We start from the raw sequence: 24146 nt of genomic DNA on the forward strand, positions 1-24146 counted from the left end.
TTAAAATTTCTAGATGAGGAATAATTAAACCCTTCCCGGTACTGTAAAGCTAATACCGTTGTCTAAATCTACTTCGAGATTTTTTGGTATGAATGCTTTCTCTGTGTAAGACATCATTTTAAGAAAGACATTAGCAGTGTCTTCCTCTTCAGGATGTGCAGCTAAAACTGCAGTTGGTGTCCATTCATGTCTGTTTCCCCAGATAATCCCCTCACAGCTCTGAAGGGAAATCTGGGCAGCGGTGCTGCAGCTTGCAGAGCCTGTACTCTTGTTCCTCCAGCCCACTGGGAGCACTGGGCCCGTGGGGACTGTACACATGGGAGAGACCGAAGGATTCGGGCATAAAAGGAAATTTGAGAGTTGATTTAAATTTAAGTAGGGGCTGATACCTGTAATGACTTCCCGGTGCATTCCGATTTATTTTCTGTACAGCAAAGGAAAATGATCTTTCTCTCAGAGGTAGTTGTTTCCTCCTTTATTTTTTTGTTTGTTTGTTTATTTATTTATTTATTTATTTATTTATTTATTTATTTATTCTTAGAGCATCCCCTTTTAGGGGGAGAAAGTACAAGGTGTTTTCTTTGTGTTCTTGGTGAAGCAAACTGGAAAGATTATGGGTTTAAAACCGTTCCTGTGAGGGCGGTGTGTTGACAGGCTTGTAGTGGTTCAACGTTTCCACTGTTTTTTCACAATTTCTGTCCAGCTTCCTCAGAGGACTGCAGCAGCACAGTCCTGCTCACCACTGGCAGTTTTCTTTAGCAGTCTTTCCTGGAGAAGGAAATGCCTGATACCTGCGACAGCAGACGCATTTTGTTTGATGGTTCTTTAAAATCAATGAGTATTTTTGCATCACCTGTAGCTTTCAGGGCTTGCTGCTGATTTCCTTTCTCTCCTTGCAGTTTGAACATGCCCTGACCCGGGTTCCCACATGTAGTGAGAATGATCCATCGCTATGGTTTGCACTGATCATTCATTTGTTACCTTCTCTTACACTTCCTTGCCCTCTGTCTTCCCCTCTCACTCCCTTTCCCTTTCAAAACAAAGCCCCATCAGTACTGCCTGACCTCACTGCATGGTGTTTGTGAGCCTTTTTTTTTTTTTTTTTTTTTTTTAATATATATATCTTTTTGTTCCAAGTCATGCATGTTGCATCTAGCCATGAGCAGGATGCCCAACAGCATGTATTCCTGTCTTTTCCCCCCCCCTTTTTTTTTTCCTTTTTGCTGAAGGAGATATATCCTGGGGATATGATCAATTTGTTAGAGGTGGTTTCTGTGTATGCCTGGTAGAAGAGAACCTAAATAGTGATTGCAGTGCCCTCTACACCGTATCTCCCTGGTGGCCTGTGTTGGCCTTTTGGTTTCACTTGCTTTAAAAATGAGAGGTTATGTTATGTTAAATTTTTCTCATCTTTCATAGCTTCCTCTTATTGTACATTTTCTTTCCTGTTCACTATGGTGGTTGCAACATAATCGGATCCAGTAAAAAATGTCCTAGGTGAACGTTAGCTAGTGGTTTGTGCATCAAACGTATTGCTTAGCAACAGGAGCTACAAATACTTGTACCCAGCCAGCATGCAGTCAGAATCCTGGATTATTTTAATTAGTAACATTTCTGGCCTCCTGCATTTGATTGGAAAACGAAGCTGCTAATTAAAAGTGTGCAATAATGTAATAGCCAACTTGACACAAACGCTCTCCTGGCTTTGTATGCATCGCTATCATGATTTGGCATAAAGGCACTTAGAAATTAACGCAGGTAATTTAGGTATTGCCTTGACCATTGTAGCTCGCAGCCTTCTTGTGGAAAGAGCTGCTGGCATAGCGCTAGGTGCAGCGTTTATTCCCCGGCTGGAACACGGCTCCCGCAGCGAAGTGCTGCAGTCTGAGACTACACCAAATTACCACGTCAGACGCGTGCTGTTGATCGTAGCCTGGTTCCGCTGTGAGCAGCAGCACGTGGGATTTGCCACAGGTCTTCAGTGCAATGCACTACACCCAGGAAAGCTCTGCAGCAGCTGACACGGAGACTGATCAAGTCAAAGCCAAGCCTTTGTCTTTAGGTCACGGTCACTTACCAGTGCCTTGATCAGAGCGTTCGTGATGCTAGCTAGGCAGACAGGACAGACTTAGCTTTTGAATAAGTTAATTTTTAACTAGGAAAGACAGGGAGGTTGTTTTTTACAGTTTTACTCTTGTTCTTCCTGCAAAGCAGCAACGTTGGGCAGCAATGCATACCTCCCCTTTGTGAATTAATAGCAGAAGTGCATTTTAATGGCATTTTTATTTTTTCCTGGCGGGGTCTAGTTGTTCCATACCCAAAACCTTTTTCACAAGAGCCAGTACAGCACATCGGTGTGCTCTGCGTTTGAACCAGCCTAGTAGCATGCACTAGACAACCCATGTCCCCAAAATACTTCTTATGGTGCAATCGTGCCCGGGCTCTGAGGGTTGCTCTCATCTTGCTCTCAAAACCAGCTGATTTTAAAATGCAGTGCCTTGTAGCCGCTTGGATTTGCTAACTGTAAGCTGCTGGACGATTCTGGCAAATGCATGGGTACCAGGCAGGCACACCCCCAAATGGGGTGTGAGATGAGGGATGGAGATCTTTTAGTATCTGCTGTTTTTGAGAAGTGATTGAGCCTTATCAAAGCAGCTGCAATAATGTAGAAGAAAATTCAAGAGATCATAGCACCAAGGCTAAGCTTACCTGCTGATCTGCCTGCATGTTAGTGTCCTACAAATCTACTAACAAGTCTTTAACCTGAAAACAGTTGTTTTTTTCTTTTTTTTATTTTCTTTTTTCTTTCCCCCATAGTTCTCAATCTGTTTCTTTCCTTTTGGATGTTCCCTGCCTAATTTGTTTCTTTTCTGTTTTTCAGACTTTACTTAAACATTGCGTTTCCATTGATGTTGTCAAATGTTCTTTATTATTTTTTGTTTTCATTCTGCAAACATCACTGATCTTTTTCTTTCCCCCCCCTTTGGAATTCATAAGAAGATCCCATTTATGCACAGAAGAAAGGTATTAAATTGGAAGGCTTAAGTTTAATTAATTTGCTTTCATATCATTTTCCTAATGCTTAATTAGATCATACATAATATATTAGGATATCATTGAGAGATTTATTTTTGTTGTTTTTTAATCAGTATTTTCTATCCATTCAATCCTACCTCTCACACTATCTTCAGAGTTTACCGTCATTTTTCATTGTTTTACTTCTTAATCTGAAGGTCTAAGTTAAATTTTACCTGTCCTACATATCCAGCTTGCAAAATACTTGCTTAGATGCTACAAATCTGAGCTCCGATAGAACTTGTTAAATTTCTGAAGTAAGGTTCAAAGCCTTTATTCTACATCCCCCTATATTTGTTCAGTTTTAACCTTGGTTGTGTTCATATCACTTTTTAAAAGTATGTATGGGGATATTAGGCAACGTTTGCCGACATGAAAATTAACCATTTTACCCATAGTCAGTTCTCAAGGTATGACCTATTTACTTTCATATAAGCATATGTTTAAGTGTAGCTGAGGTAATTCATAAAGATTTTCCATAATGGTGAATTTCAGAATATGAAAACAGAGTAGACGCACTTGAACCATGAGTCTAAGTTTTATGTATAAATGATTAGGGAATCCAGATATTACCAGGTTAGCAGCATTGAGTCAAAACTAGCAGGGCAATGTCATGCGGCAGTAGTAGGTGCATTACTTAGCAAATAAAGTTTTTTTTTAAAAAATAAGGATAAATAAAATCATTACCAATGATTGAGCAGTGAACACTAAAAATAAGTCATTTTCACAGATCTGTTATAAATTAGGGAATTCAATAGAGACAGAAATTTTTAGTGTGTCTTTTAGTAAAGTATATGTATTGATGAGAAAAAAAATAGTCGTTCTGAGCCTGTTCTGTTTTATGATTGAGGGTGGTTTTATTTCTTATTTTTCATATGTGGGTAGAGCATTGTATTTTACTTCAGTAATAAATTATATTCCTGGTTTCCAGTTCTCAACTCTTCTGGAAATTAAACACTGGTTGGAAAAAGGTCAAAAGTACTTATAGGATTAATTAGAACAGTGTGGGCTTGTAATAAAGGAGTAGTGAGACCCGAAAGAAAGTACAAATTGTGTTTTAATGCTTTCATGGGGGGAAAAAAAGGATGAAAACCTTGTCGTACCTACCTTGTGGTTTCAGTGGCCTCGTGAGGTTCTAGAAACTGAGGTAGGAATGTATCCCCTCTATTTCCTGATGAACCTGTTGCTGTTTAAATTAATTTTTTCATTAAGCTCTTACTAATACATTTAGATATAATTCAGTTTCAGCTGAATTACAGCCCTTTCTCCCACTCTTCCTCATCTAGAATGAGGCATTTATGCCCCAAACTAGCCTTCTATTTGAAAGACATTATTTTAAGCACAGTTTCTTTCATTTTAAACTTCGAGAAATGGATTCTTAATTCAGGCAGGTTAGAACGACAGTTGGAAATGTCTGGAAATAACACATTTAATGGCCGCCCCAAGAGATGGCAAGGCAAAAGTAGCATGCATGATTATAAGACAGCTAGTTTGTGCTCCTTGACACGTGGAGGAAGATACACCAGTGTGTAAGCTTAGAGTTACCTGCACTTCAGCGTGCAGATAGTGGTAGCTGCGGGTGCATGCAAGGTAGTTCGTGTGTCCCCATTTGTATGAAGGCTGGGTGGGGATGTGCAACTGTACAAAGAGCTCTGCACAATTCTCTGTGCATCTATCAAGCTCCCATCTTATAAAATATCCCTTGCTCTGCTAAGGGGTTGAACTTGCTCTCCACCGTGATATTAAGAGTTGTAGTGTGATTCATCCTGAGATATTGTGTTGTTACCTGTGATATTTGTTCTTCAGGTTATTTAGCCTGCTTTTGAACAGCTCTAGAGTTTGAGTTATTTTCAGTTCTGAAAGTTTTGCAAAGGATTGTTATTTGTTTTGAAATCCAAGCACAGGAGGAAAAAAAAAAAAAAAAAAAAAAGGTACATCCTTTTCACCTCTTCTAAAATGCCAGAGTATCAGCCAGACCACCTAGTCAGCTGGTAAATAGCAGTAAGCAATCCTTGTGTTTCCAGGAGTTGTCTCAAGCTGTTAGGAGTGTAATTGTAATTGAGAGATTTGCAGCAGGGCAGGTAACAGCACTTGATAGTGGAACCATGGGGCCGCCATCAGCAGAGACGTGCGGAGAAAACCACAGCGATGAGTATTATCTCGCAGTTGGCCCTGAGAAGTGCCCAACAAATCTCCTGCATTGCACTATCCGACCTCTCCTGCGCTCTGCCGAACGGCTGGAGCCAGTGTTTCCTTCCGACCCCTTCTGGCTGAGGTCACTTCGTGTTTTAAATACAGTGAAAGAAGGCCTGCGTGGCAAGGCCCCATGTTTTCTGCTGCTTTTCACCTACTCTGTCCATCAGTGGCACTCAGCAGCACCTTGATGCTCTGCAGCACATCTCTGCTGCTCTGGCTCCCTGATTTTTGGCTCCTTCTACAATGGATTCTGCTCAATGAAATGGAGGGCTTGCTTAGGAACTGAAGATAGGAGTTTTCATTTTGCCCTTGAATTCTGGCACAGCACAGAAGGAAGCAGTATCTTGGTGGGGTATTTTTCTAGTCGCATTCTTGAACCTCAGAGGCAGGAGTTGTCAGACAGCATCCATATGAGCCGAGGTCACCTTTTGTTCAGAATGCTTTGGGGAGAACTTTTGGGTGTACGTGCTTATGGTTTTGATAATTAAGTGAAGCTGTTTACTTAGTATACTGTGGCATTTTCTTGCGGAGTGTTTTACTTTTCCTTGTTAAAAGAAATGGCTAGTTCTGATAACTTCTACAATTATAGGTTTTCCCCATTAAGGTGGTTTTCTTCTTTTATACGTATATAATATTCTTGGTAGCAATTACACATGCAAAATCAGCTGAACTACAGTCACTGTTACAGCGTATGATGTTTTTAAGGCGATGTATTTTGTGAGTTCATAAATTTGAGAGTAATTGTAAGTTTGAGCAGGCTATAGCATGATGAGAAGAAAGTTTTATCTAAAGAAATCTGCCTGTTACTACCAGCCAACACTATCCTTACGTTATCATGCTGGTTTTCAGGACTCTTTCTTTTAGGCTTCATAACCTTTTAAAAGCTTTTCAGCTAGGGATGTGAAAGACGTGTTAGGATGCTCTTGGCCTTAAATGTACCCCGATCCCTTTTGTAGAAAATTAAACAAAACATGATTATTTTTCACTTAAAATTGCAGGTTCAAGAAATAGTTTTTAAAATCCCATTTTTTTTTAACTTTCTGTTTTGAAAACTGTTCATGTCGAATATCTTTTGACATTTTGACAATTTTCAAAGTAACTTGTTTTCAAAAGAGTTTGATCTCTGAAAATATTTTTTAAATGGAAAATCAGAATATATTGATGAAAAATATGCTGGTTTAATATGTAGCAGAAAAAGGATCGCAACTCTAAAGATGCTAATAACTAGATTGTTCAGAAGTGATTAGTCTTGAGCTGTAAGTGATAAAAAAATATTTTTGGCTTTGAGAGCAGATATGGCTTAGTTTGGCAAACTGAAATATAAAAATGATGTTTCTTTTACTTAGAGTTCAGAGCAGTGATGTATTATTTACAAGTCTCTAACTATTTTTAATGTATTTTCCATAGGAGCAACAGCTGCTGCTCGAAAGGAGGTTATAAGGAACAAGATAAGAGCAATAGGAAAAATGGCTAGAGTTTTCTCAGTGCTAAGGTAAGTTTATTTTTTGTTTGTTTTATTTTCTGTTAAAGGACAGCTTTTAATGATTCCTTAGAGCTCTCTACTATTCATCGAACAGCAAACTTAATATTTTAATCTACCACCCAACTGAGCTTTGCTGGAACCTTCTAAAGACTGTTTTATTTAGACAGTGCTGCTGTTTATTATGGCTCTGAAAAATCTTCCTCATCAATAAAGAAAATTGCAGTTACCCTTTTCTAAAGTCCTTTTCTGTCCAGGTGTGCAAGTTAACTCTTTTAGCCTCTGTGAAGCAAGAGTTAAATGAAGGGAAAGTGCATTTTCCACATAACATCTCATTAAAAAGGAAGCCAACTGAACCACTGTCACCTACAGTTATTGCTAGAGCCACGAGTAAAGATGATTAAATGTGAAAGCATTAGGGTCATTTAACTAAAAATCTGGGAAATCAGTGCAAACAACAGCAACTCATTACCTTCAGCTGCACTCCCCCAAACACATGAACATGAGTAACTAATTGCTAGCCAATGTTTAGAACTTTCCATTTGATGTCTCTGAGTAGAATAGAAAACATGCTGTACTGTGCTAAGGTCTAAATATAGAAAATACAGTTCTTCCTCCCTTTCAGCGGAGGGAATTTTTCCAGGAAATGGTATGTTGCTCTGCTGGAGTCAGTTTATGGCTTCTACAGTTGGTATAAAATCAAGGTTTGGGTTTTTGGAGGGGTTATTTTTTTTAATATATTGGTATGATAGTTGTGATTGATATAAGAAAAGGGAATAATAATAGTTACTTCAAGAATACGTTCTTGATTTCAGATGAAATTGTCTTGTTTTGAGACTCTCCTGCAGCATGCACCTGGGGCAGGTTTTCACTGGGGCTTCTCATGGACACAGCAGTTCACCTGTGCATTGCGGAGTGCAGCAGCACGGCTTTAAATTGCAAACTGAGATGGAGAGAGAACCTTATACCTAGGGTTCCAAAACTGTTACATGAGAACTATCAGTTCAGTGGTACCCATAAAAAACAAAAATAAATATTTTTTTAAAAGTTGGCATAATGCCTTTTCCCTAAACAAGATGGGGGAGCAGTCAAATGTTTCCACCTGTTCCTCTGTATTAAATCTGGCAGAGAGCCTGGAGCTGACATTGTCACCACCTTCATGAAACAGCACGATTCTTTTTCTCTGGTGATAGTTGAGCAAACAAAGTTTGGGAAACCTGGCTTTCCCCATGCCCTTGAACTGTAGCTTTTGGATCCCCACTGTATTTTGTTCTGGATTGCATTTTGAAATATAGGATGAATTTAACAGAAACCTGGGCTTAAATATGCACAGAAGGGCCTGGAATTTGATGATCAGCTGATTTTTTTTTTTTTTTTGATAATTTGCCAATGATTCTCATCACCTATCTGTCAAAGACTTTGAGAAGGAACCATGGGGCAGGAATCATTTCAAGCATGAAGCAGGAATACAGCGTAATTCTTGTTTGTGCCCTGCTTTAAGTGACATGCACGAGCCTCATAGCTCAGGGTTTTAGCACTATTTGAAGCTTGGAGCTCTCTTGAATTATTTCATGAAAATCAGTGTAATGTTTTGAGGTACTAATGGGAATCAGGCTTTATCTTTTCCTGAAAATCAGACGAATTTATCTCAGTGTTTCATGAGACTTTTGTTCTTCTTACCACTACTGCATGCATCTCCAGGAGGCCAGAATGGACTGTATCTGGTAGAGATGCCAGTGGTTCACTCACTGAAGCTGCTGAGTCTTGGATACTTTTTTTTTTTTTTTTTTTTGATACTGATGGGCCTTAAAACTTTGCAGGATGGAGTGAAGACAAAGTATATTTGTTCTCCCTTAACTTTAACCAGCAAATATAGCACGCCCTCACTGTGTATAATAGGCAGATAAACAGGTACATCAAATGGACAATTTTGCTGAGGTAGATGAGTGCCATTTCACCCCAGCCACCATTGGGTGTACCTATTCTCTTGCCTGGTAAAGGTTGATTCCTCAAATTGATGCTAGACTTCTACACAGATAAGATTACGTGAAGTTAATCCTCCAAGTACTATTCTGACAGAATAGCCTGGATTATTTTTTCAGTCTTGCCAGCGCAGTCAACATTTAACACACGAGTGTTTGATAACGGTGTATAACCCTGCAAAGACTGAGGTGTAACATTGTCATTTAAAACAACATATTTCAGAAATCTTTGAGGTCCCTGTTTGTCATTGCTGTTCTGTGAAACCTGCTTGACTAATTGTTGAAAAGCTTTTCCAAATAATCTTCACCTGATCTGACCGGATTCAAAGGGATCTCTTCTCAGAGCCAGAGTGGCCACCTCCCTTGAGATATGTTTTAAGTGTAACCTGAATGTAAAGCTCATATCTGAGATCATTTCAGCCACTTCCATCTCAAAACTAGGCATCAAAAAACCACTATATTCAGTTTAAAAGGCTGTAGATGAGCTTTGCAAGGAAAAGCCATAAGAAAGCCGTAAGACTTAAGCTCAGTGGAAGACCTTGTGATTCTCTGTCATGGCCTCTCTGTAACTTTGTATTTTCCAGCTTAGCTTTTCTTTGGATGTATATAGACAGGGGGGAGGTAAATAAAATACTTAATCAGTTCATTTTTATTTTAAAAAGTTAAATAAAGGAGGTGAAATACAAAATTAAGAACACTGAAGGTTAGCTAAAAGTCTTTAAAGTTTGTTGAGATCAAATCAGAGATTTGTTGGGGACGTGTATTTTAAAGATAATGAAAACTACAATGGATAAACATTTTCTTTGAAGGTGAAGCTAAAAGTGATCCTGCAGTTTAGTTCAAAAAACAGAAGAAATTGACTGAATTGAAAATGCAGATAGACATTTTCTTGTAGAGGCAGATAATCAAGAGCAAGCAAATCTTTTAATGTGTCATACTCTGTAGTGGCATTACAATACCCTGTTAGTTCAGGCAATATTGGGCCATTGCTGTAGTTTTAATTGCCTAGGCAGCTTGAAAACAGTCACAGTCTAATTTTGACTTTTACACTAGGAAAAGTATGTGTAGAAGAAGAAACATTTTCAGACTAAAAATGGAACTTGAAGAGTATATGTCATAGATAAACAAGAGTCGCTTAAAATACACGATTAATTCAGGCCATGTAGAGGTCTAAAGAAAATTGTATGTGCCAGAATTGTTGAGAGGCAGTTTTGATAGACAAAACCACATTATCCTCGAGTGGATGTGGAACTAAATTCTGCCTTTGTGTTTGCTTCCTCCAGTTTAATGTCATTATATATTTCAAAGTAAAACACTTTATTCTTCTCTTAAAGAATTGGGGTCAGTTTTGCTGCTGAGAAAGTATGTCATCAGCATTACAGTGCTTGCAGAAGGCTGTACATAACTTTTTCTGGATAGAGCTGTTGTATTTCTCCTGGCATATATTGAAAACTATGTATTTGGGGACCTGGAAAACATATTTAGATTTCCTAAAATATTTTTCTTAATTCCTGTATCATTTTCAGCATAGAAAACTATAAGAGTACTAGCAAGGTTGAAAGTGCTCATTAATTTTAATGAGTTTCTAGCTCCTTTTTTTTGAAGTGGCTGATGATCAATAATAAATAATGCATCTTAGTGCTAGTGTAGACAAAAACAAAACAACAGCTTATTGTGTGATCCAAGAATCAACTACTGAGACAGATTTAAATATATTGTTGGCAGTAACTGCTCCTTTGGTCTCCTTCCTTTCAAGTTTGTGGTTTCAGCACCCTGTTCCAATGTGGGTATTTGCATACGCTGTTTGATAGATGCAGGTTATACTGATGCTATAGGGGGAGTCTGTGCATCGTGTGGTGCAAAGGTGAAGTACTTACATATATAAAGGAGAAATCCCAAATGTTGTGAGGGGAAACTGCATCAACGCTGGTACTGCACCAACAGCAGATTCTCTCTTTCCTGGTAAGGAGATAGGAGAGAAACAAATTATTGCAGGACAGGTGTAGCATAAGGTGTAGCTAGAATGCTTTCTGTATTTTTTGGGGGAAAAAAATAAATAACAATGATTTTGCTATATTTTTTCTTCTGCAGAGAAGAGAGTGAAAGTGTGCTGACGCTGAAAGGTCTGACTCCAACAGGAATGCTGCCCAGTGGTGTGCTCTCTGGAGGAAAACAAACACTGCAAAGCGGTAAGCATGTTTGCCTCTGTGTGTCATTATGTGTAAAAGAAACAATTGATTTTTAACTGGAGAACCCAAGGAAAATAACCACACTCTTCTCAGAAATAAATAAATAAAGGGCAGAATAAAACAGATGGCTTGCTGTACTGGAGCATTTGGAGCAGTTCACGTAAGGCCAGTTCTCAAGACTTATTACGTACCACTGATTTTCAAAGAAGGAGGGAAAAAAAGTCCCTGAGAATCAACTGTTCAGAATGGTAGATCAGCATCACATGTGAAGTGCACTCTTCCCACAGTTTATAGAGTCGTCTTTTATTTTTCTCAATAGCAGCTTTTGATACACTGAGTACAGAAGATTCAGCTTAGATAATGACACTCAAACTCTTATTTTATCTGATTTGTTCTTCCTCACAGAGAATCACCAATGAAAATAGTTCTAGAAGTAGATTTTATCTTCTAGCAATCCTAGGTGACAGCATGAGAACAATTTCACATTCTGATTTAAGCCAAAGTGAAGGGAGGCTCTTACAAACACTGTGTTTGCCTTGTACACAAACACAATACAGATTGTCAGTTCAGTTTTATACCAAGCGCTTTTTGTTACAGGAAATCTCTAAGTCTGCCTTTGATGAAATATTCCTTGTGGGATAAGGAGCTGCAAAGTATTTAATTTACTACTATAAGCTCTCCTTTTTTTCTGTACAGTATATACCAGGCACGCAAGAATGTCTCTCACTTACTGAGGTTCTATTGGCAGTAGATGTTAGAAATAGAAATGTTTTATAATCTTAACACAGTCTCAGCCTCTGATTTTCTTGTTTCCTTCCTGGAGCATTCTTCCTCTGTATTTTTTTCCCCTTTACTGTCTCTTTTCTTACCTAGAAGATTCAGGTATTCTGTGGTAAACTTTCATTTCCCCTTTTTTCCTTCCCTTTTTTCTTTTTTGACGACTTGTGTGTTACAGACATAGTAACGTTCTGCTTTGAAAATGCTGCAATATGATTCCACAGGGTCGCGCTTGCTATCTAGGCTTTTCACTGTATAGTTGCTTTATGTTTGTCAGAAAATTTTGTCCAGGAAAACTGCTACTGTTGCCCTAGCAAAATATTAGGAACTGAAATGAATTGGAGAAAATTGCCTACACTTCTTGTTGACTAAAAGTAAAATCTCCTCATACTGCAGTATTGTAGCATAGTAAAACATTACTATACACAAGCTCCTGCATTGGTTAACACGTAGTAGTACCTCATTCACTAAATCTGAAATCTACATAGTTTCTGTTAAGCACCCATTGTTGTGTGTTTTAACAGAAAATATGAGTAGTATGTTCTGTGGAAGTAATACATCTTAGCTGTCTTTTCTTTTTTTTCCCCTAATGTGTCAGTGCTGGTTTGGATCTGGTTATTCATTTTAATTTCTCATCGTAGTTGTCATGTTTCCTTTTCTTTTATGCTTGTATTGGTTTAGTTCCTTGATTTTTGCCATCTCTCTCGCTCTATAGCTTGAGAGGCATAAGATTACCTTGGTGCATGTGGATTATCTTCTCTAATTTCCCCATGCAGCAAGATAACGGTATGTATTTTTTAATATTGATCTCAATCCATTGGAGGACAAAAAAGCTTCTCCATGGAGAAAAATAAGATAAAAGAAGATAAATTAAAAACAAACAAACTATTCTCTACACCAACAAAGTTCTTGAAACTCAAAATTTCTTTAAATATTTAACAATAGCAGTGCTGTATTAGATCACATTTGCTGGTTTGCTTCAGCATCTAAATCTCTGACTACTGTAGAAACAAATTGAAACCAGAACTGATGGTTAGAATTCAAATGAAGGCCAAGTTTTTTAAGAACAATGAAGTTTTCTAAACAGTGGTAACATACGGTGTATTCATAACACTGCAGCAATCTCCTGATTACAAAATTTTCTCTTTCCAACCAGGCTTTGCAATTCTGTGGGCCCAAGGGCTTTCAATATGGTATCTATGTCCACCAGTTGAAAACATTAAAAGAATTTTGTTTTCAAAGATCAGGTTGCCATAAAGGATGCTTACAGATGGAGCAGACTGAGTGAGATTGCAAGCAAAGAAAAAAGCTCTCTGAGCAAACTCTTTCCCATGTTGTGGGGAGGTTTCTTTTAGTCAGCAGAGAGAAAAAACTTTCTTAGAAGTTGCAGATGTGGTTCTTTTGCCCTGTACCAGCAGTGAATACTTTTCAAGCTGACTTTGTAAGTGGTATGAATTTTGTGTGATGGCTTTATGCCAGTTTTTGTTCTCTTTTGACAGAGCAAATCAAACCACTCTTATTTAAAACTGAGAGAATTATACAATAAACATTGCAGGTCAGATATACGATATGGAAGACGTTTTCATTTTGTAAGATTTTTTTTTTTTATGAGTCAAAAGAAAGCTATTCAAATATGCCTTTATGAACTTTGTGAATCTTTCTGCTTCAGAACAAACTGTAGCTTAATTCAATCTGCAATTTATTGTTTTTGTGTAGCATTTCTCTGTGTGTGTCTGTTTTGCCAAAATCCAGCACTTACAGTAACATTAGTGTGTTAGCTCCTTTGCTATTCACTGACTTGTTCTTAGAGTTAAAATCCTCTGCTCATTTTTCTCATTCGTTTTGCTACCCCTTTCTTCTCTTCAGCTACTGTTGAGGCTATTGAGGCTGATGAAGGTAAATTGGCCAGTCCCCTTTCTGTTGGTGCTACAACAGATAAGGGCTCTGCTGGGTGTATTCATTTTGCTGTAGCTTGTACAGATTGTGTGGGTGTTGGGCTAACAATTGTGGCTCGGTATTAACCAAAATGTAATTGCTTTAAAGGGGAAAATGTATTTTTTTTCGTTGTTGTTGTTGTCTGTTTTTCTTTCTGAAAGTTACAATCATGTTGGAATCCTTCCTCTATGTTGAACCAAGCACTGAGTAATGCCACAGTAGGAGGTCAGGGGACTTGGATCTCAAGGGACATAACTCGGCAGCAGCTCATAAATACTCTGTGACACATAGCTCCAAAGCTGTACGCTAAAGGCTGGCTCTGCCTCTAATCATTCTCAGCAATCTCTGGTCAAGGAAAACACACAGTTGTTTTTTTTTAAATATTTTTGTTGTTTTTTTCTTTTTTTTCAGTTTGTTTTTTCTTTTACTTTTAGGTCACTAGTGAAAAATTTTTATTGGTCTTTTGTTAAAGTTCAGCATGTTTGTTTCTCTTTAAGTAAAACAACATGACACATTTGTCTGTAAGACGTCTGTTTCCTCTGGTAGTGGCAGTTTACACACTGGATATTTACATTAGAGCAACCATTAACACTAGCACCATTTTAGCTACAAACATAAAGAGAGTGGCTGCCTCAGAAGGTTTCTGAGTGTTTAGTATCAAAAGCTATGGTGCTTTATTGACAGACCTCTAAGTTAACCCCTAAGCAATTTTTAACTACACAGCTAAGACCTAAGTAATTACATATTGCAATACAGATGTACAATATTCATTCAGCATTATAAAGTTTTGGAAGAAGAATTTTCATAATTCCCCTTTAAAACAAAATTCTTCAGTTGTATTTTGTTCTTGCCCCTCTCAAATTTTCTGCGGGTATTTTTTTAGTTAATTTAAAAAAAATAAAATAAAATCTGATGATCGCTGTCCGTTGGTGAGATGCGCCCTTTTGGCCAGCTGAATTTGTTTTTGATTTTTGTAAAGCAGTGAATAAGATTCTAGAACAAATAAGTAAGAGAAAATACAACTGCTTTCTAAATAGCAGTGAGTAAGCTGCTATTTATGTTGGAATTATCTATTCCTATCGGCAATCTCTAATCTGCAGTGTGCATTCTCGTTGACAGTTTGGCTGTTTTCTGTGATTTTCTGTGACTATGTGTTGTGTTTAGTATACTCTCAATGTAAACTGCTAATACTCGTTGTCTGACCAGCAACTACAGCAGAGCACCTTCTTCAGTATTACAGATGATAATGTGTCTGCTTGAAATACAATTGGTTGAACGTGATCCTGTTCCAGCAATACGCACTCTTCAAGTTAATTCTTGATTTGCCATCCTCGCTAGTTAGGCACGCAACCATAGTCATAACGACTACTCTACACAGACGAAGCTAACGATGGAGAAAATGTTTCGTCCTTTTCTAATTGTCCCTCTGCAGTTTTGATTCAGGGCCTGATGACACCAGGTGCTCCATACCTGTAATTCCAACTGGGCTGTGCTACTTGCAAGCTCCAGAACACAGCAACTGTTTCAGCTTCAACACGGCCATCCATTAAACTGTTGTTTTAAGGGATTGGCCTGGGTGCTTGTTAGACATCTTCATTTTTGTGGTAGACGATAAAGAAAAAGTACTTGAAAAAACTTACCATAGGGCCTGTTCTGTTTTCACTGCTCCATCCCTGCTCACTTGACTAATCTCCATTATGTTGTTGTTGTTTTTTCTAAGTTAAAGTATGATACATGTTAAAACCATGCACTTCAAAGTTCCAATATAACATTTGTGAAACTGGTTACGGAACTAAATCCTGAGGCAAACAGGATCTATCCATTTTCACAGGAATGGTTGGCAAAAATCTCAGCATGAGAATGCTTTTCTCACTCCCCACAAAATGCAAGGAGTGGTAGATTGGTACCAGGGATGTTTGGAGGTCTGGGGGTTTTGGTTTTGTTTGCCTTTTTTTTTTTTTTTTTTTTGTTAGCAGAAGTACAAGCTTGTACAGAATTGGGACTTCATATTGCAAGGAGATGAGGGGTACTTTAGGGAAGAGGGAAGAAGGTAAAAGGTGGGAAAGAATATTGAATAAAGAATATTGAATTCGATCTTTGAAACTCCCCTACCACTTTTCTACCCAGGGAGTTTGCAGTTTCCTGGTACTAACACACCATTTCTGCTATATGGCATGTTAAGATAGAGGCTTAACAAAAGTGCAACCAGCGTTCTGGAAGTACAGCACACGGATTTGGCATTGATAAGAGAAAAGCACACAGAAGGCTATTACAAATTTGCTATGGAGCTGTGAGCTGCTGTTTGCCTACAGTGCTTTTTTCTCTTTTGCTTTAAATCTAAATATCTTAAACTCATCAATCAAAGAAAAATAAATAAATCACACTCTGTGAGTATGTTCCTGAGCCTGTGGCTGCCTTCTGAGGTCAATGCGGCCTCATCGGTGCTGCTGCTGAAAGGCCATTCAAAAGTCCTCGGATCCAGTTGGAACTTTGGTCCTCTGTGAATTTATGCTCAAAGTTCAGTTGTACCAATATGCCAAAATAATGATATGATAGCCCTCATCTGCGTTGCACGGCATTACTGCTGTCCCACTCAAACTGCTTTTTAGAGTCCAGGGAGGTTGGGGAGTGACTGACCGGTAAGCGGCTGGCCCTCACTAAGACCCTAGGACGAGCTGTTATAGGGTCAGCCCGAATGCCCTATAGCTTTACCATGAAGACTGGCCACGTCACATCATCTCTGCTTGTAACTGGCCAGTGCTTCCAGAGTTTGTGTGGGCTCTGAAAACCAAAGGGGAGTTTTCCCTGAGTGAGGATGTCATGGAGAGGCCTAACGTTGTAGGCCATAGGCTCTAGGCCATGACAACCAAAGCCACCTCACTGGGTCACTGCTTGCCCTGAGCGTTGTTCCGATTTACAGACCATAGCTTCACAGCAGCCTCTTAGTATTTTAAGCTGAGCCCCAGAGGACAGCAAAGTAGTGGGAGATGACTTTGTTTGTAAAAAAAAGTAGTTGGGTTGCAAGAGACGGTGGCGGCTCGCCCCCAGCTCTTTCTGCATACGGTAAGGAGTCCGTCATGTTGTCAGATCTTCTCATTGCCTTCTTCGCAAAGAAGGACGTTGCTAAGTTGGGGGAAAAACTGCCAAGAGTTCCACGTTGCTAATTGTACTTTTTAATAATCCTTTATTTAGCTATCAAAGGATTTTCACCCCAGCATAAGATCACTAGCTTCGAAGAGGCCAAAGGCTTAGATCGAATTAATGAGCGAATGCCTCCGCGCAGAGATGTGCCATCTGATGCCAACCTTAACTCCATCAACAAGGCAATCTCCACAGAGACTAATGGCACTGACAGCAACGGCAGTAATAGCAGCAATATTCAGTGACCACTTCCTGGGCGGGGGGTTGAGCTGCAGGGCGCGATGGGGTTGCTGCACATCAGCAGTTGGATGTTCTTGCCTCTGATAATAGCTTACTTGCTCTGGGGGCCAGGTGTTGGATTCAGTTTACAAAATCATCTACGAAGAGATCGTAAACTTTAATTTGGTGGGAGGGGGGTGGGGGATAGACACCTCCTTTGGATATGCCTTTAAAATGCTTGTAGAAAAATGAAAGCTAATGCTGGTATATATTGCAAAGTTAGGGGAATGAACATGTTTTCCTACTGCATTGGGAACTTCTAGATATGTTACTGAAAGGCCTTTTGTTATGTTACTGGACATGAAAACTTTGTTTAATTTCTTACTAACTATTGTACGTTTACAGTTGCAGCACTAAACATGGACAACATCAAAACATTTTTAACAAAATGTACAAACTAAATAAGGACTATTTATTGATAATGTTTTGCTACTCTTGTCAGACAATGGCTATGAAATAAATTAGGCAGTCTTAAAAAATATAGAAAAAAAAAAAAAAGAAAAAAAAAAAGAATGTTGGAAATTTGTTTAAAATGCCAAAAAAAGAGAGCGAGAAAGAGAGAGAGAGAGTGAGAGAGAGACAGTTTAATTTTGTACAGATTATGCTTACCTCAGGTTTCTTTAGTGTGCTTCAATGCCCTTCTTTAAATATAACACTTATCTTACTAATTTGGCAGCGATTATCCTTTTCTTTGTTTAAAAAAAAAAAAAAACTGGAATAATGATAACATTTATCTTTTTTTTTTTTTTTGCTGTTTATATTTAGGGGGGTTTGGTTTGGGGGGTTTTCTTTTTTTTTTTTTTTTTTGGTAAATCAAGTCTTGGTTGTGGCTTGCTGAATTTAAATATTTATGAGTGGTGCATTTTTAAGTATAGTGAACAAGACACCATATTAAGTGCAGTGAAAAGCATCTATATTCTGTAAAAATCTGCCTATGCATGTTTTTTAAGAAAAAAATGGCTGTATAGGCCTGTATGGGACTGTAATGCGCTTAGTGGTCTGACTTATACTGGAAATGTATGTATACTGGCGTACTTTATATTCTCTAAAAAAAAAAAAATGCTTAATGCCTTTGAAATTTTGTAATCGAAAAAAAAAAGCTTTGAAAAATCTAAGGGGAGAGTATTCTTAAAGTTTTTAACATAAGCTTGTCAGTGCACATATAGATGGGTAGCATGTTTAGCAAACCTTGTGAAATTTAAATAAGTTTGTAGTTACATGTGAAATTCTAAATGCATGATAACTGTTAATGTCATAATGGTTTAGTCATTTTGTTATGTTCTGTCATGTGCCACAAAATGTGTAATTTTTTCACTTTTTTCCCTTTGTATATCAGTTACGGGTTTCGACTGGTTCATTCTAAAAAAAAGAAAAAGAAACAAAACAAAACAGTCCATTGATATTTTTTAACAATTGTATAAGTGCCCAAGTAATTCACTACAGCCTACAGCCTTGCCTTTGTAATTTGACTTCGAAATGTTGGCAATCAAAAGCATGCACTTGTAACAATGAAAGAAGCATTTTATATTACTACTCAATAAAAATGTGCATGAACGTAAGTGCTCTTCCCTTTCTTGCTGACTAAATCACAGAAGTGTGCGCACACGTTCGTGCGTTTGTTGCTCTCTTTTGCTTTTTGAACAAGTGGAGACCATCTGCGTAAAGGAAGAAGGACACGTTTCACAGTTCAAGGTCAGTTCTTTACTAAGAAAAATGCATTTATTACCTAGCTGCACTAAGCTACTGAGCGCTGCTTCTGCAAATTCCCTGTATGTCTGATTTTTCCCTCAAGTTCTAGGTAAAAAGGGTTTTTTTCTCTGAAATGAGTAGAATGTATCCCACTAATAGAGTGCACAAGAAATAGTATGCTTTCTGTGTGGTTTGCTCTCTCATCTACAGTGCCCTGTGATTGTAATTTGCTTTTCTATCCCCCCAGTGTTGTTGCAGACTGTTATTAGAAACAAATATTAGATGATTCATACCTGGAAATCTAAACTTACAGAGAAAGCTTGGAATTGGTAGCAGAAGGACTCATCTTAGGCTCTCACGGCAGAGAGAAAATTCCAGTTCAAATACAGGTTCCTCTTTTTCCACTGTGACTTGTGAATTATGAAGATGTAATTACGGTATGTGACTAGCATCCCGCCCTGTGTGGAAACAAGGAAATGGTTATGGACAGACCTTGCAAATGTTCCTAGCCAGCTCTCTTCCTGTATTTGAAAAGGTGAATTAGTATCATTTGCAATCTTCCTTTAGGAAAGGGAAAAAAAAAAAATGATGCTTTTCAGTATCAGATTTCAAATGCTGTCTTTTAGTCAGAGATGAATTGTCAAAGCTCTGTGTTTTTTTTCTCATTTTGTCCCTGACTGTGCTCAGCATCCTTCCACAGTCCATCATCCAGTGAAGAAGTGATGGAAAATGCCAAACGGTGTGACAACGTGGGTATTGCTTTAGTCTTCCTTTCAGGTAGCATTATTAAATGTTGGCCTGGTGCCTGTTTTCTTATGTGTTCTTCCCACTTTAGCCCTGTCTTGTTATTTTTGGCAAGATAGGAATGGTGGCAAAAATACAGTGAATTCATAATATCCATGGCTGCAAAGTTGGATTAATTTTAGATTTAAAGTTTTATTTAGGCTTATGTAGAAATGAAACACAAAGGGGAGACGTGCAGGGTCTAACTGTGCATCTGATCGGTGGAGCTGCTCATCTGATGAATGACAACGGTCTCTGGAAAAAGTAATGGTAAAACTCTGAGTGATTATTTTATTTGCCAAATCAGTCCCAGGGACGTGCTAGCTGAACAACTGTAGGTTACCTCGTGTGAATTTTTCTGTAGAGATGCCTGAGCTAGCACTCAGCAGCTAGTTTGTACAACATAGAGCCGAGTTGTTTGTCGCTGCAAAATGTTGTCTGGATTCGTTTAACTCAGGCCCTGGCAGTTGCCTAACTCAATTTAACAGGAAGAAAGGAGTTTTTCCATCAGCAGCAGTGGTGTTGCTTAGACCTCTCAATCGGTGAGCTTAACCCAAGCTATCAAAGCTAAAAATCAGCCGTGGGTTTGCAAGTGCCTGCTGCAGTTGCTCAGGAGCTTAGGAGTAAGCAAGGTAGCGCAGGCTGAGTGCTCCATCAGGAAATGCACAAATTATGTGTGGCCAATCAGGATATATATATATTTATTTAACTTTTTCTGTCTTGGAAGAATAGCAAATGTCCTGAGTGTATGAAATAGCAGCTTCCCATGGGTCCAGGTAAGATGGCCCAGCTCTGCAGGACCGGGTCCCGCTGTCCTAACGTGGGGCAGGTTCTGGGTGAGCTCTGAGGGGTATTCCGCTCTATAATTTCATGTTCTCAAAGGATAAAACCGTTTTTCAAAGGTCATCTCTTTCCAGGGCATCCCATTTCTTCCAGCTGTCCTTTTTCCTGCTACAGAAAGAGCTATAGATGAATTTGAAGAAAAAACGTGGTGCCACCGAAGGCTGAGTTTTGGATGGTCTCACTCAGTGAAATGCCACACACTGAAGCACATCTCCCTTTACAGGTTTCTTTGCATCATCGGTGCCTACATCAGGATTGACTGGATTATTATTTTTTTTAACTTGTAGATTTCCACTGTGGGATGTGGTGTATTGGATATGTGTATTATATTTTCTGCATGATGATAATTTTCCTTTTCAACAGCTACCAAGTGCGTAAGCTTTTAGTATATGTTCTTTGAAGGAGACAATCTTGATTATTGCCCAGGGTTTCCCCCAAATTGTGCTAGAGTTAACCCTGCTTAAGCTTCTATCATAACTGCCAGCTGTCACACACACACACAGACTCTTTCAGTCTTTTCTTTTACTCCTTTTTTATACTTTTTTATATTTTTTTATACTTTTAGTTCTTAGAAATCTGTCTTCCATCTTTTTCAAGGTACTGTTGCTCAGATTAGTCAGATCCATGAATCTTCCCACTTGTTCACAAAGAGAGGGATGTGAGAAACACATTAAAAAAAAATAAAAAAAAATAAAAAAAAGCACCAAAGCAGCTGTTTTGAAAATAGTTTGCAGATCACTTTCTCAGTTACTTTTGGGAGGGTGTTTAATTCTTCTTAAAAAAAAAAAATAAAAAGTCCATTTTCAGTGTGCAAAAGGATGAAGTTCCCAGAACTTGAAAGGTTTAGAAAAAATGTGCCAGTTTGCATGTGTTCATATGTGTGTGTGTGAAAATACAGAGGGCTGTGCTCATCCCCGTGGGGGACACAAAGGAGGAGGATTTGATGGAGCTAGAGATTGGGTTTTATTAGTCTTGCTGAGCTGCCTTTGCAGTATCAAGCCCGCTAAGCATTTTAAAATATACGGTTTATGAGGCTTTGATTTATTTCTTTTTTTTTTTTTAAATAACTTGGGGGCAGTTTCAGTTTTATACGGGACATGATGTTTTATCAAGCTGAAGGATTACTGCGTGCTCCGGGCAGCACTCTGCTCTGACATGAGCCTGCAAAGGGAGGAGGGGCTGGCTCGGCTCTGTCATCCTTGTCAAAAGCTTGATTTTTGGTAACAACTCAGCAAAGAACGTGCTGAAGGACTGGCTTTGCCGCCAGCAACAAGTCTACAAGCATGGTGGCAGAGGTGACAGCGTCTACACCTTTGTCACAGGCCATCACTAGCTGTGCTGGGGCTCACTGAGGCCTCGCCCTCCCGTTTGGATGGAGTCCTGTGTGCCTGTTTTTGGAGGTTTGGGGTCTGTGTTCCCAGCTGGGCCGTTTTTAGGGCAGAAAAACTTGAGCGAGAGGTGGTCATTTCAGACACAGTCAATGCAGACATCCGTCGTGCAACCAAGCAAACCTGTTTTTCTCATCATTTGGGTATTTTCTGGTCTCTTTTTGCTTTGTGTGAGCGGCTGAACATTGTGACTTGGAATAATTTCACAATTTTAGGTCAGAAGAGATGAGGTTGTCCAGCCCAACCCAACTGCTCACACTGCTCAGGGCCGTGTCTAACTGGGTTCTGGGCATCTCTGAGACGGGAAACCCCACAACCTCTCAGGGAAACAAAACAACGAGAAGCTTTTTCTTGCATTTAATACCCTCTTGTCCTGTCGTGGGGTCCCACTGAGCAGAGCCTGCCTCCCCCTTCTTTACTCCTGGCATCAGGCATTTACACACGTGGATGAGCCCACGCTGAGCCTCCTTTGCTCTAGACTGAGCAGTTCCATCTCTCCTCGTAAGTCAGAGGCTCCAGTCCCTTAATCACCTTCATGGTAAAGTTGAATTACCTGCCTGGTTTCCGTTGTGTACTATTAAATGCTGGTAACGTATGTTGGTGCCAGTAATTTAAGACAGAAGAAGGCATCTCCAGCCGTGGAAGTCAGAAAGAGGAGAGCCGTGTATCAGATAACGGGGGAAGCAGAGGTACGCTGCAGGAGCAGAGCAGGGATGTACTGAGGTACAGATTGAAGAAGGTAAGAGAAAATGAAGGCCTCACTGGCCTGAGAGAACAGTGGAAGAGCAGGAACAGCATTTAGTGACAAATCTGACAATAAATTGGATCGCAGATCATCCAGATAGGTGTCAGTCCAAAGGGATCCACTTCACCATCTCAGTACAGTTCTGTCATGCATCGTGTCCCACCTACTGCTGGTCCTCAGGGCTTCAGGAGGAGCAGAAGTCTGGCCAGTGCTTTACGGAGGCAAACAGTCCCTTCTTGGATTCAGCAGGCAAATGGACGAAGCCCCGAAGCATGTGATTTGTATACAGTCATTATTACAGTGCAGATTTGCGAGTATTATCAGGATATGAGATAAATGAGAGATCTTGTGCCTCCCTGGGGACGGAGAAGTAACCTTCCGAGGAGGTTGCCTGAGGAGAAGGTAATTTGTTTATCCGCCAGTTGGTGGTTTATTGCTTTCTGTGCGTATTTAATAAGCTGTGCGCTGGGACCGCATTTTTCTGAAATGAGAAGAAAGTGCAGTCTGAAGGGAGCATCGGGCTGACGCTCCAGCTGAGCTGAAATGTGGATGCAGAGCTGGGGGAGAAAACAGAAGAACGGCAACTTTAAAACCCTACCCAAATCCATCACATCACGCCGGCCGCGATGCTAGAAAGTACCACCAGAAGTTCTGTCTCTCTGGAAGGCTAATTCCTAGCAGGAGAACCGCTGGCCAGGCATTGGTTGGCAATATTTGGATGCCGTTAATCTCAGATTAGACAGCAGACAAAAGTCTTCAAACTGTACTCACAGAATCAGTAAGAGGTGGCACTGCTTTGTGTTTGGGAAAATGAGCTGGCAGCCAAGCAAGCTGTGGATTGCCAGAAAAGTCTAAGAATACAGCGAAAATCAGCATGAGTCCAGCTAAGATTCTTTGCTGATCGTGGTCAAAAAGCAGCACAGAACTTTTCCAGACCCTTAAATAGGAAGAGCAAGGTATAAAGAAGAAAGGAAATGATGCAATAAGGGTAAGGGAAAGAATTAAAGTAAATGTATTGGCTGAGGGACCGTGGAAGAAGAGCCAAGAATGAGATTTAGGATATGGAAACAAGAACTACCAGAATCGAGGCACAGGCAAATTCAGCATTTAATGCTCTTTTTTTCCAGGAAAATGCAATAGTTTCTCTCCTAAAGCTGCAACAGAAATACCACATATGCTTACTGGTCAAATGGCAGTGCTCTTTAACACTTCTCTGAGTGGGTGGTGTACTTTGAAAATATACTTGGAGAGCGCGTAAGTAGAGAAGTATATATAAATAAGGAGCAACTGCAGGCGCATTGGTCTCAGTGTAATCGTATGCAAAACTTTAAGGAAAAAACTTTGAGGGGAACTGCTGACCAAAATGACGAAAATGGCTGTTTGCTACGGCGCCATATGGGCATCAGAAGTAAGTTAGGGATGATGGGGATTGTCATAAGGACGTTACGGTGATGCCTCGTAGTAGCAATATGGTAGTGTGCAGCAGCCCTTCGTGTGACCTCAGAGGTGAGGAAAACAAAAAAACAAACAAAAAACAACTTGGTGAAATCCACAAAGACTGGTCCAAACATTAGGAGCAACACAGGTGGCTGATCAGCTCCAGTTTGTTATTCCTGTTAACAATTCGTGCTCCTTCGGAACACG

At 39.4% G+C, this 24146-nt stretch overlaps 1 protein-coding gene across 5 annotated transcripts in view; it reads left to right on the plus strand.

Annotated features, from left to right (window-relative positions):
- The window catches only part of PPP3CA (protein phosphatase 3 catalytic subunit alpha), a 190983-nt gene extending 172370 nt beyond the window's left edge, over positions 1–18613 (plus strand). For 3 of the 5 annotated variants that reach the window (XM_084286297.1, XM_084286300.1, XM_084286301.1), the window contains exons 11-14: positions 2998–3024; positions 6679–6763; positions 10825–10922; positions 16827–18613. In XM_084286297.1, coding sequence (XP_084142423.1) covers positions 2998–3024; positions 6679–6763; positions 10825–10922; positions 16827–17020 — 404 coding nt within the window. In that variant the 3' untranslated portion in view covers positions 17021–18613. The remainder of the gene's footprint in view (positions 1–2997; positions 3025–6678; positions 6764–10824; positions 10923–16826) is intronic. The other 2 variants (XM_084286298.1, XM_084286299.1) reach the window with 2 other exon arrangements.
- Positions 18614–24146: the final 5533 nt, after the last annotated feature.

The sequence above is a fragment of the Netta rufina genome, assembly GCF_964035555.1.
Source record: "Netta rufina genome assembly, chromosome: 4".
Classification (NCBI taxonomy): domain Eukaryota; kingdom Metazoa; phylum Chordata; class Aves; order Anseriformes; family Anatidae; genus Netta; species Netta rufina.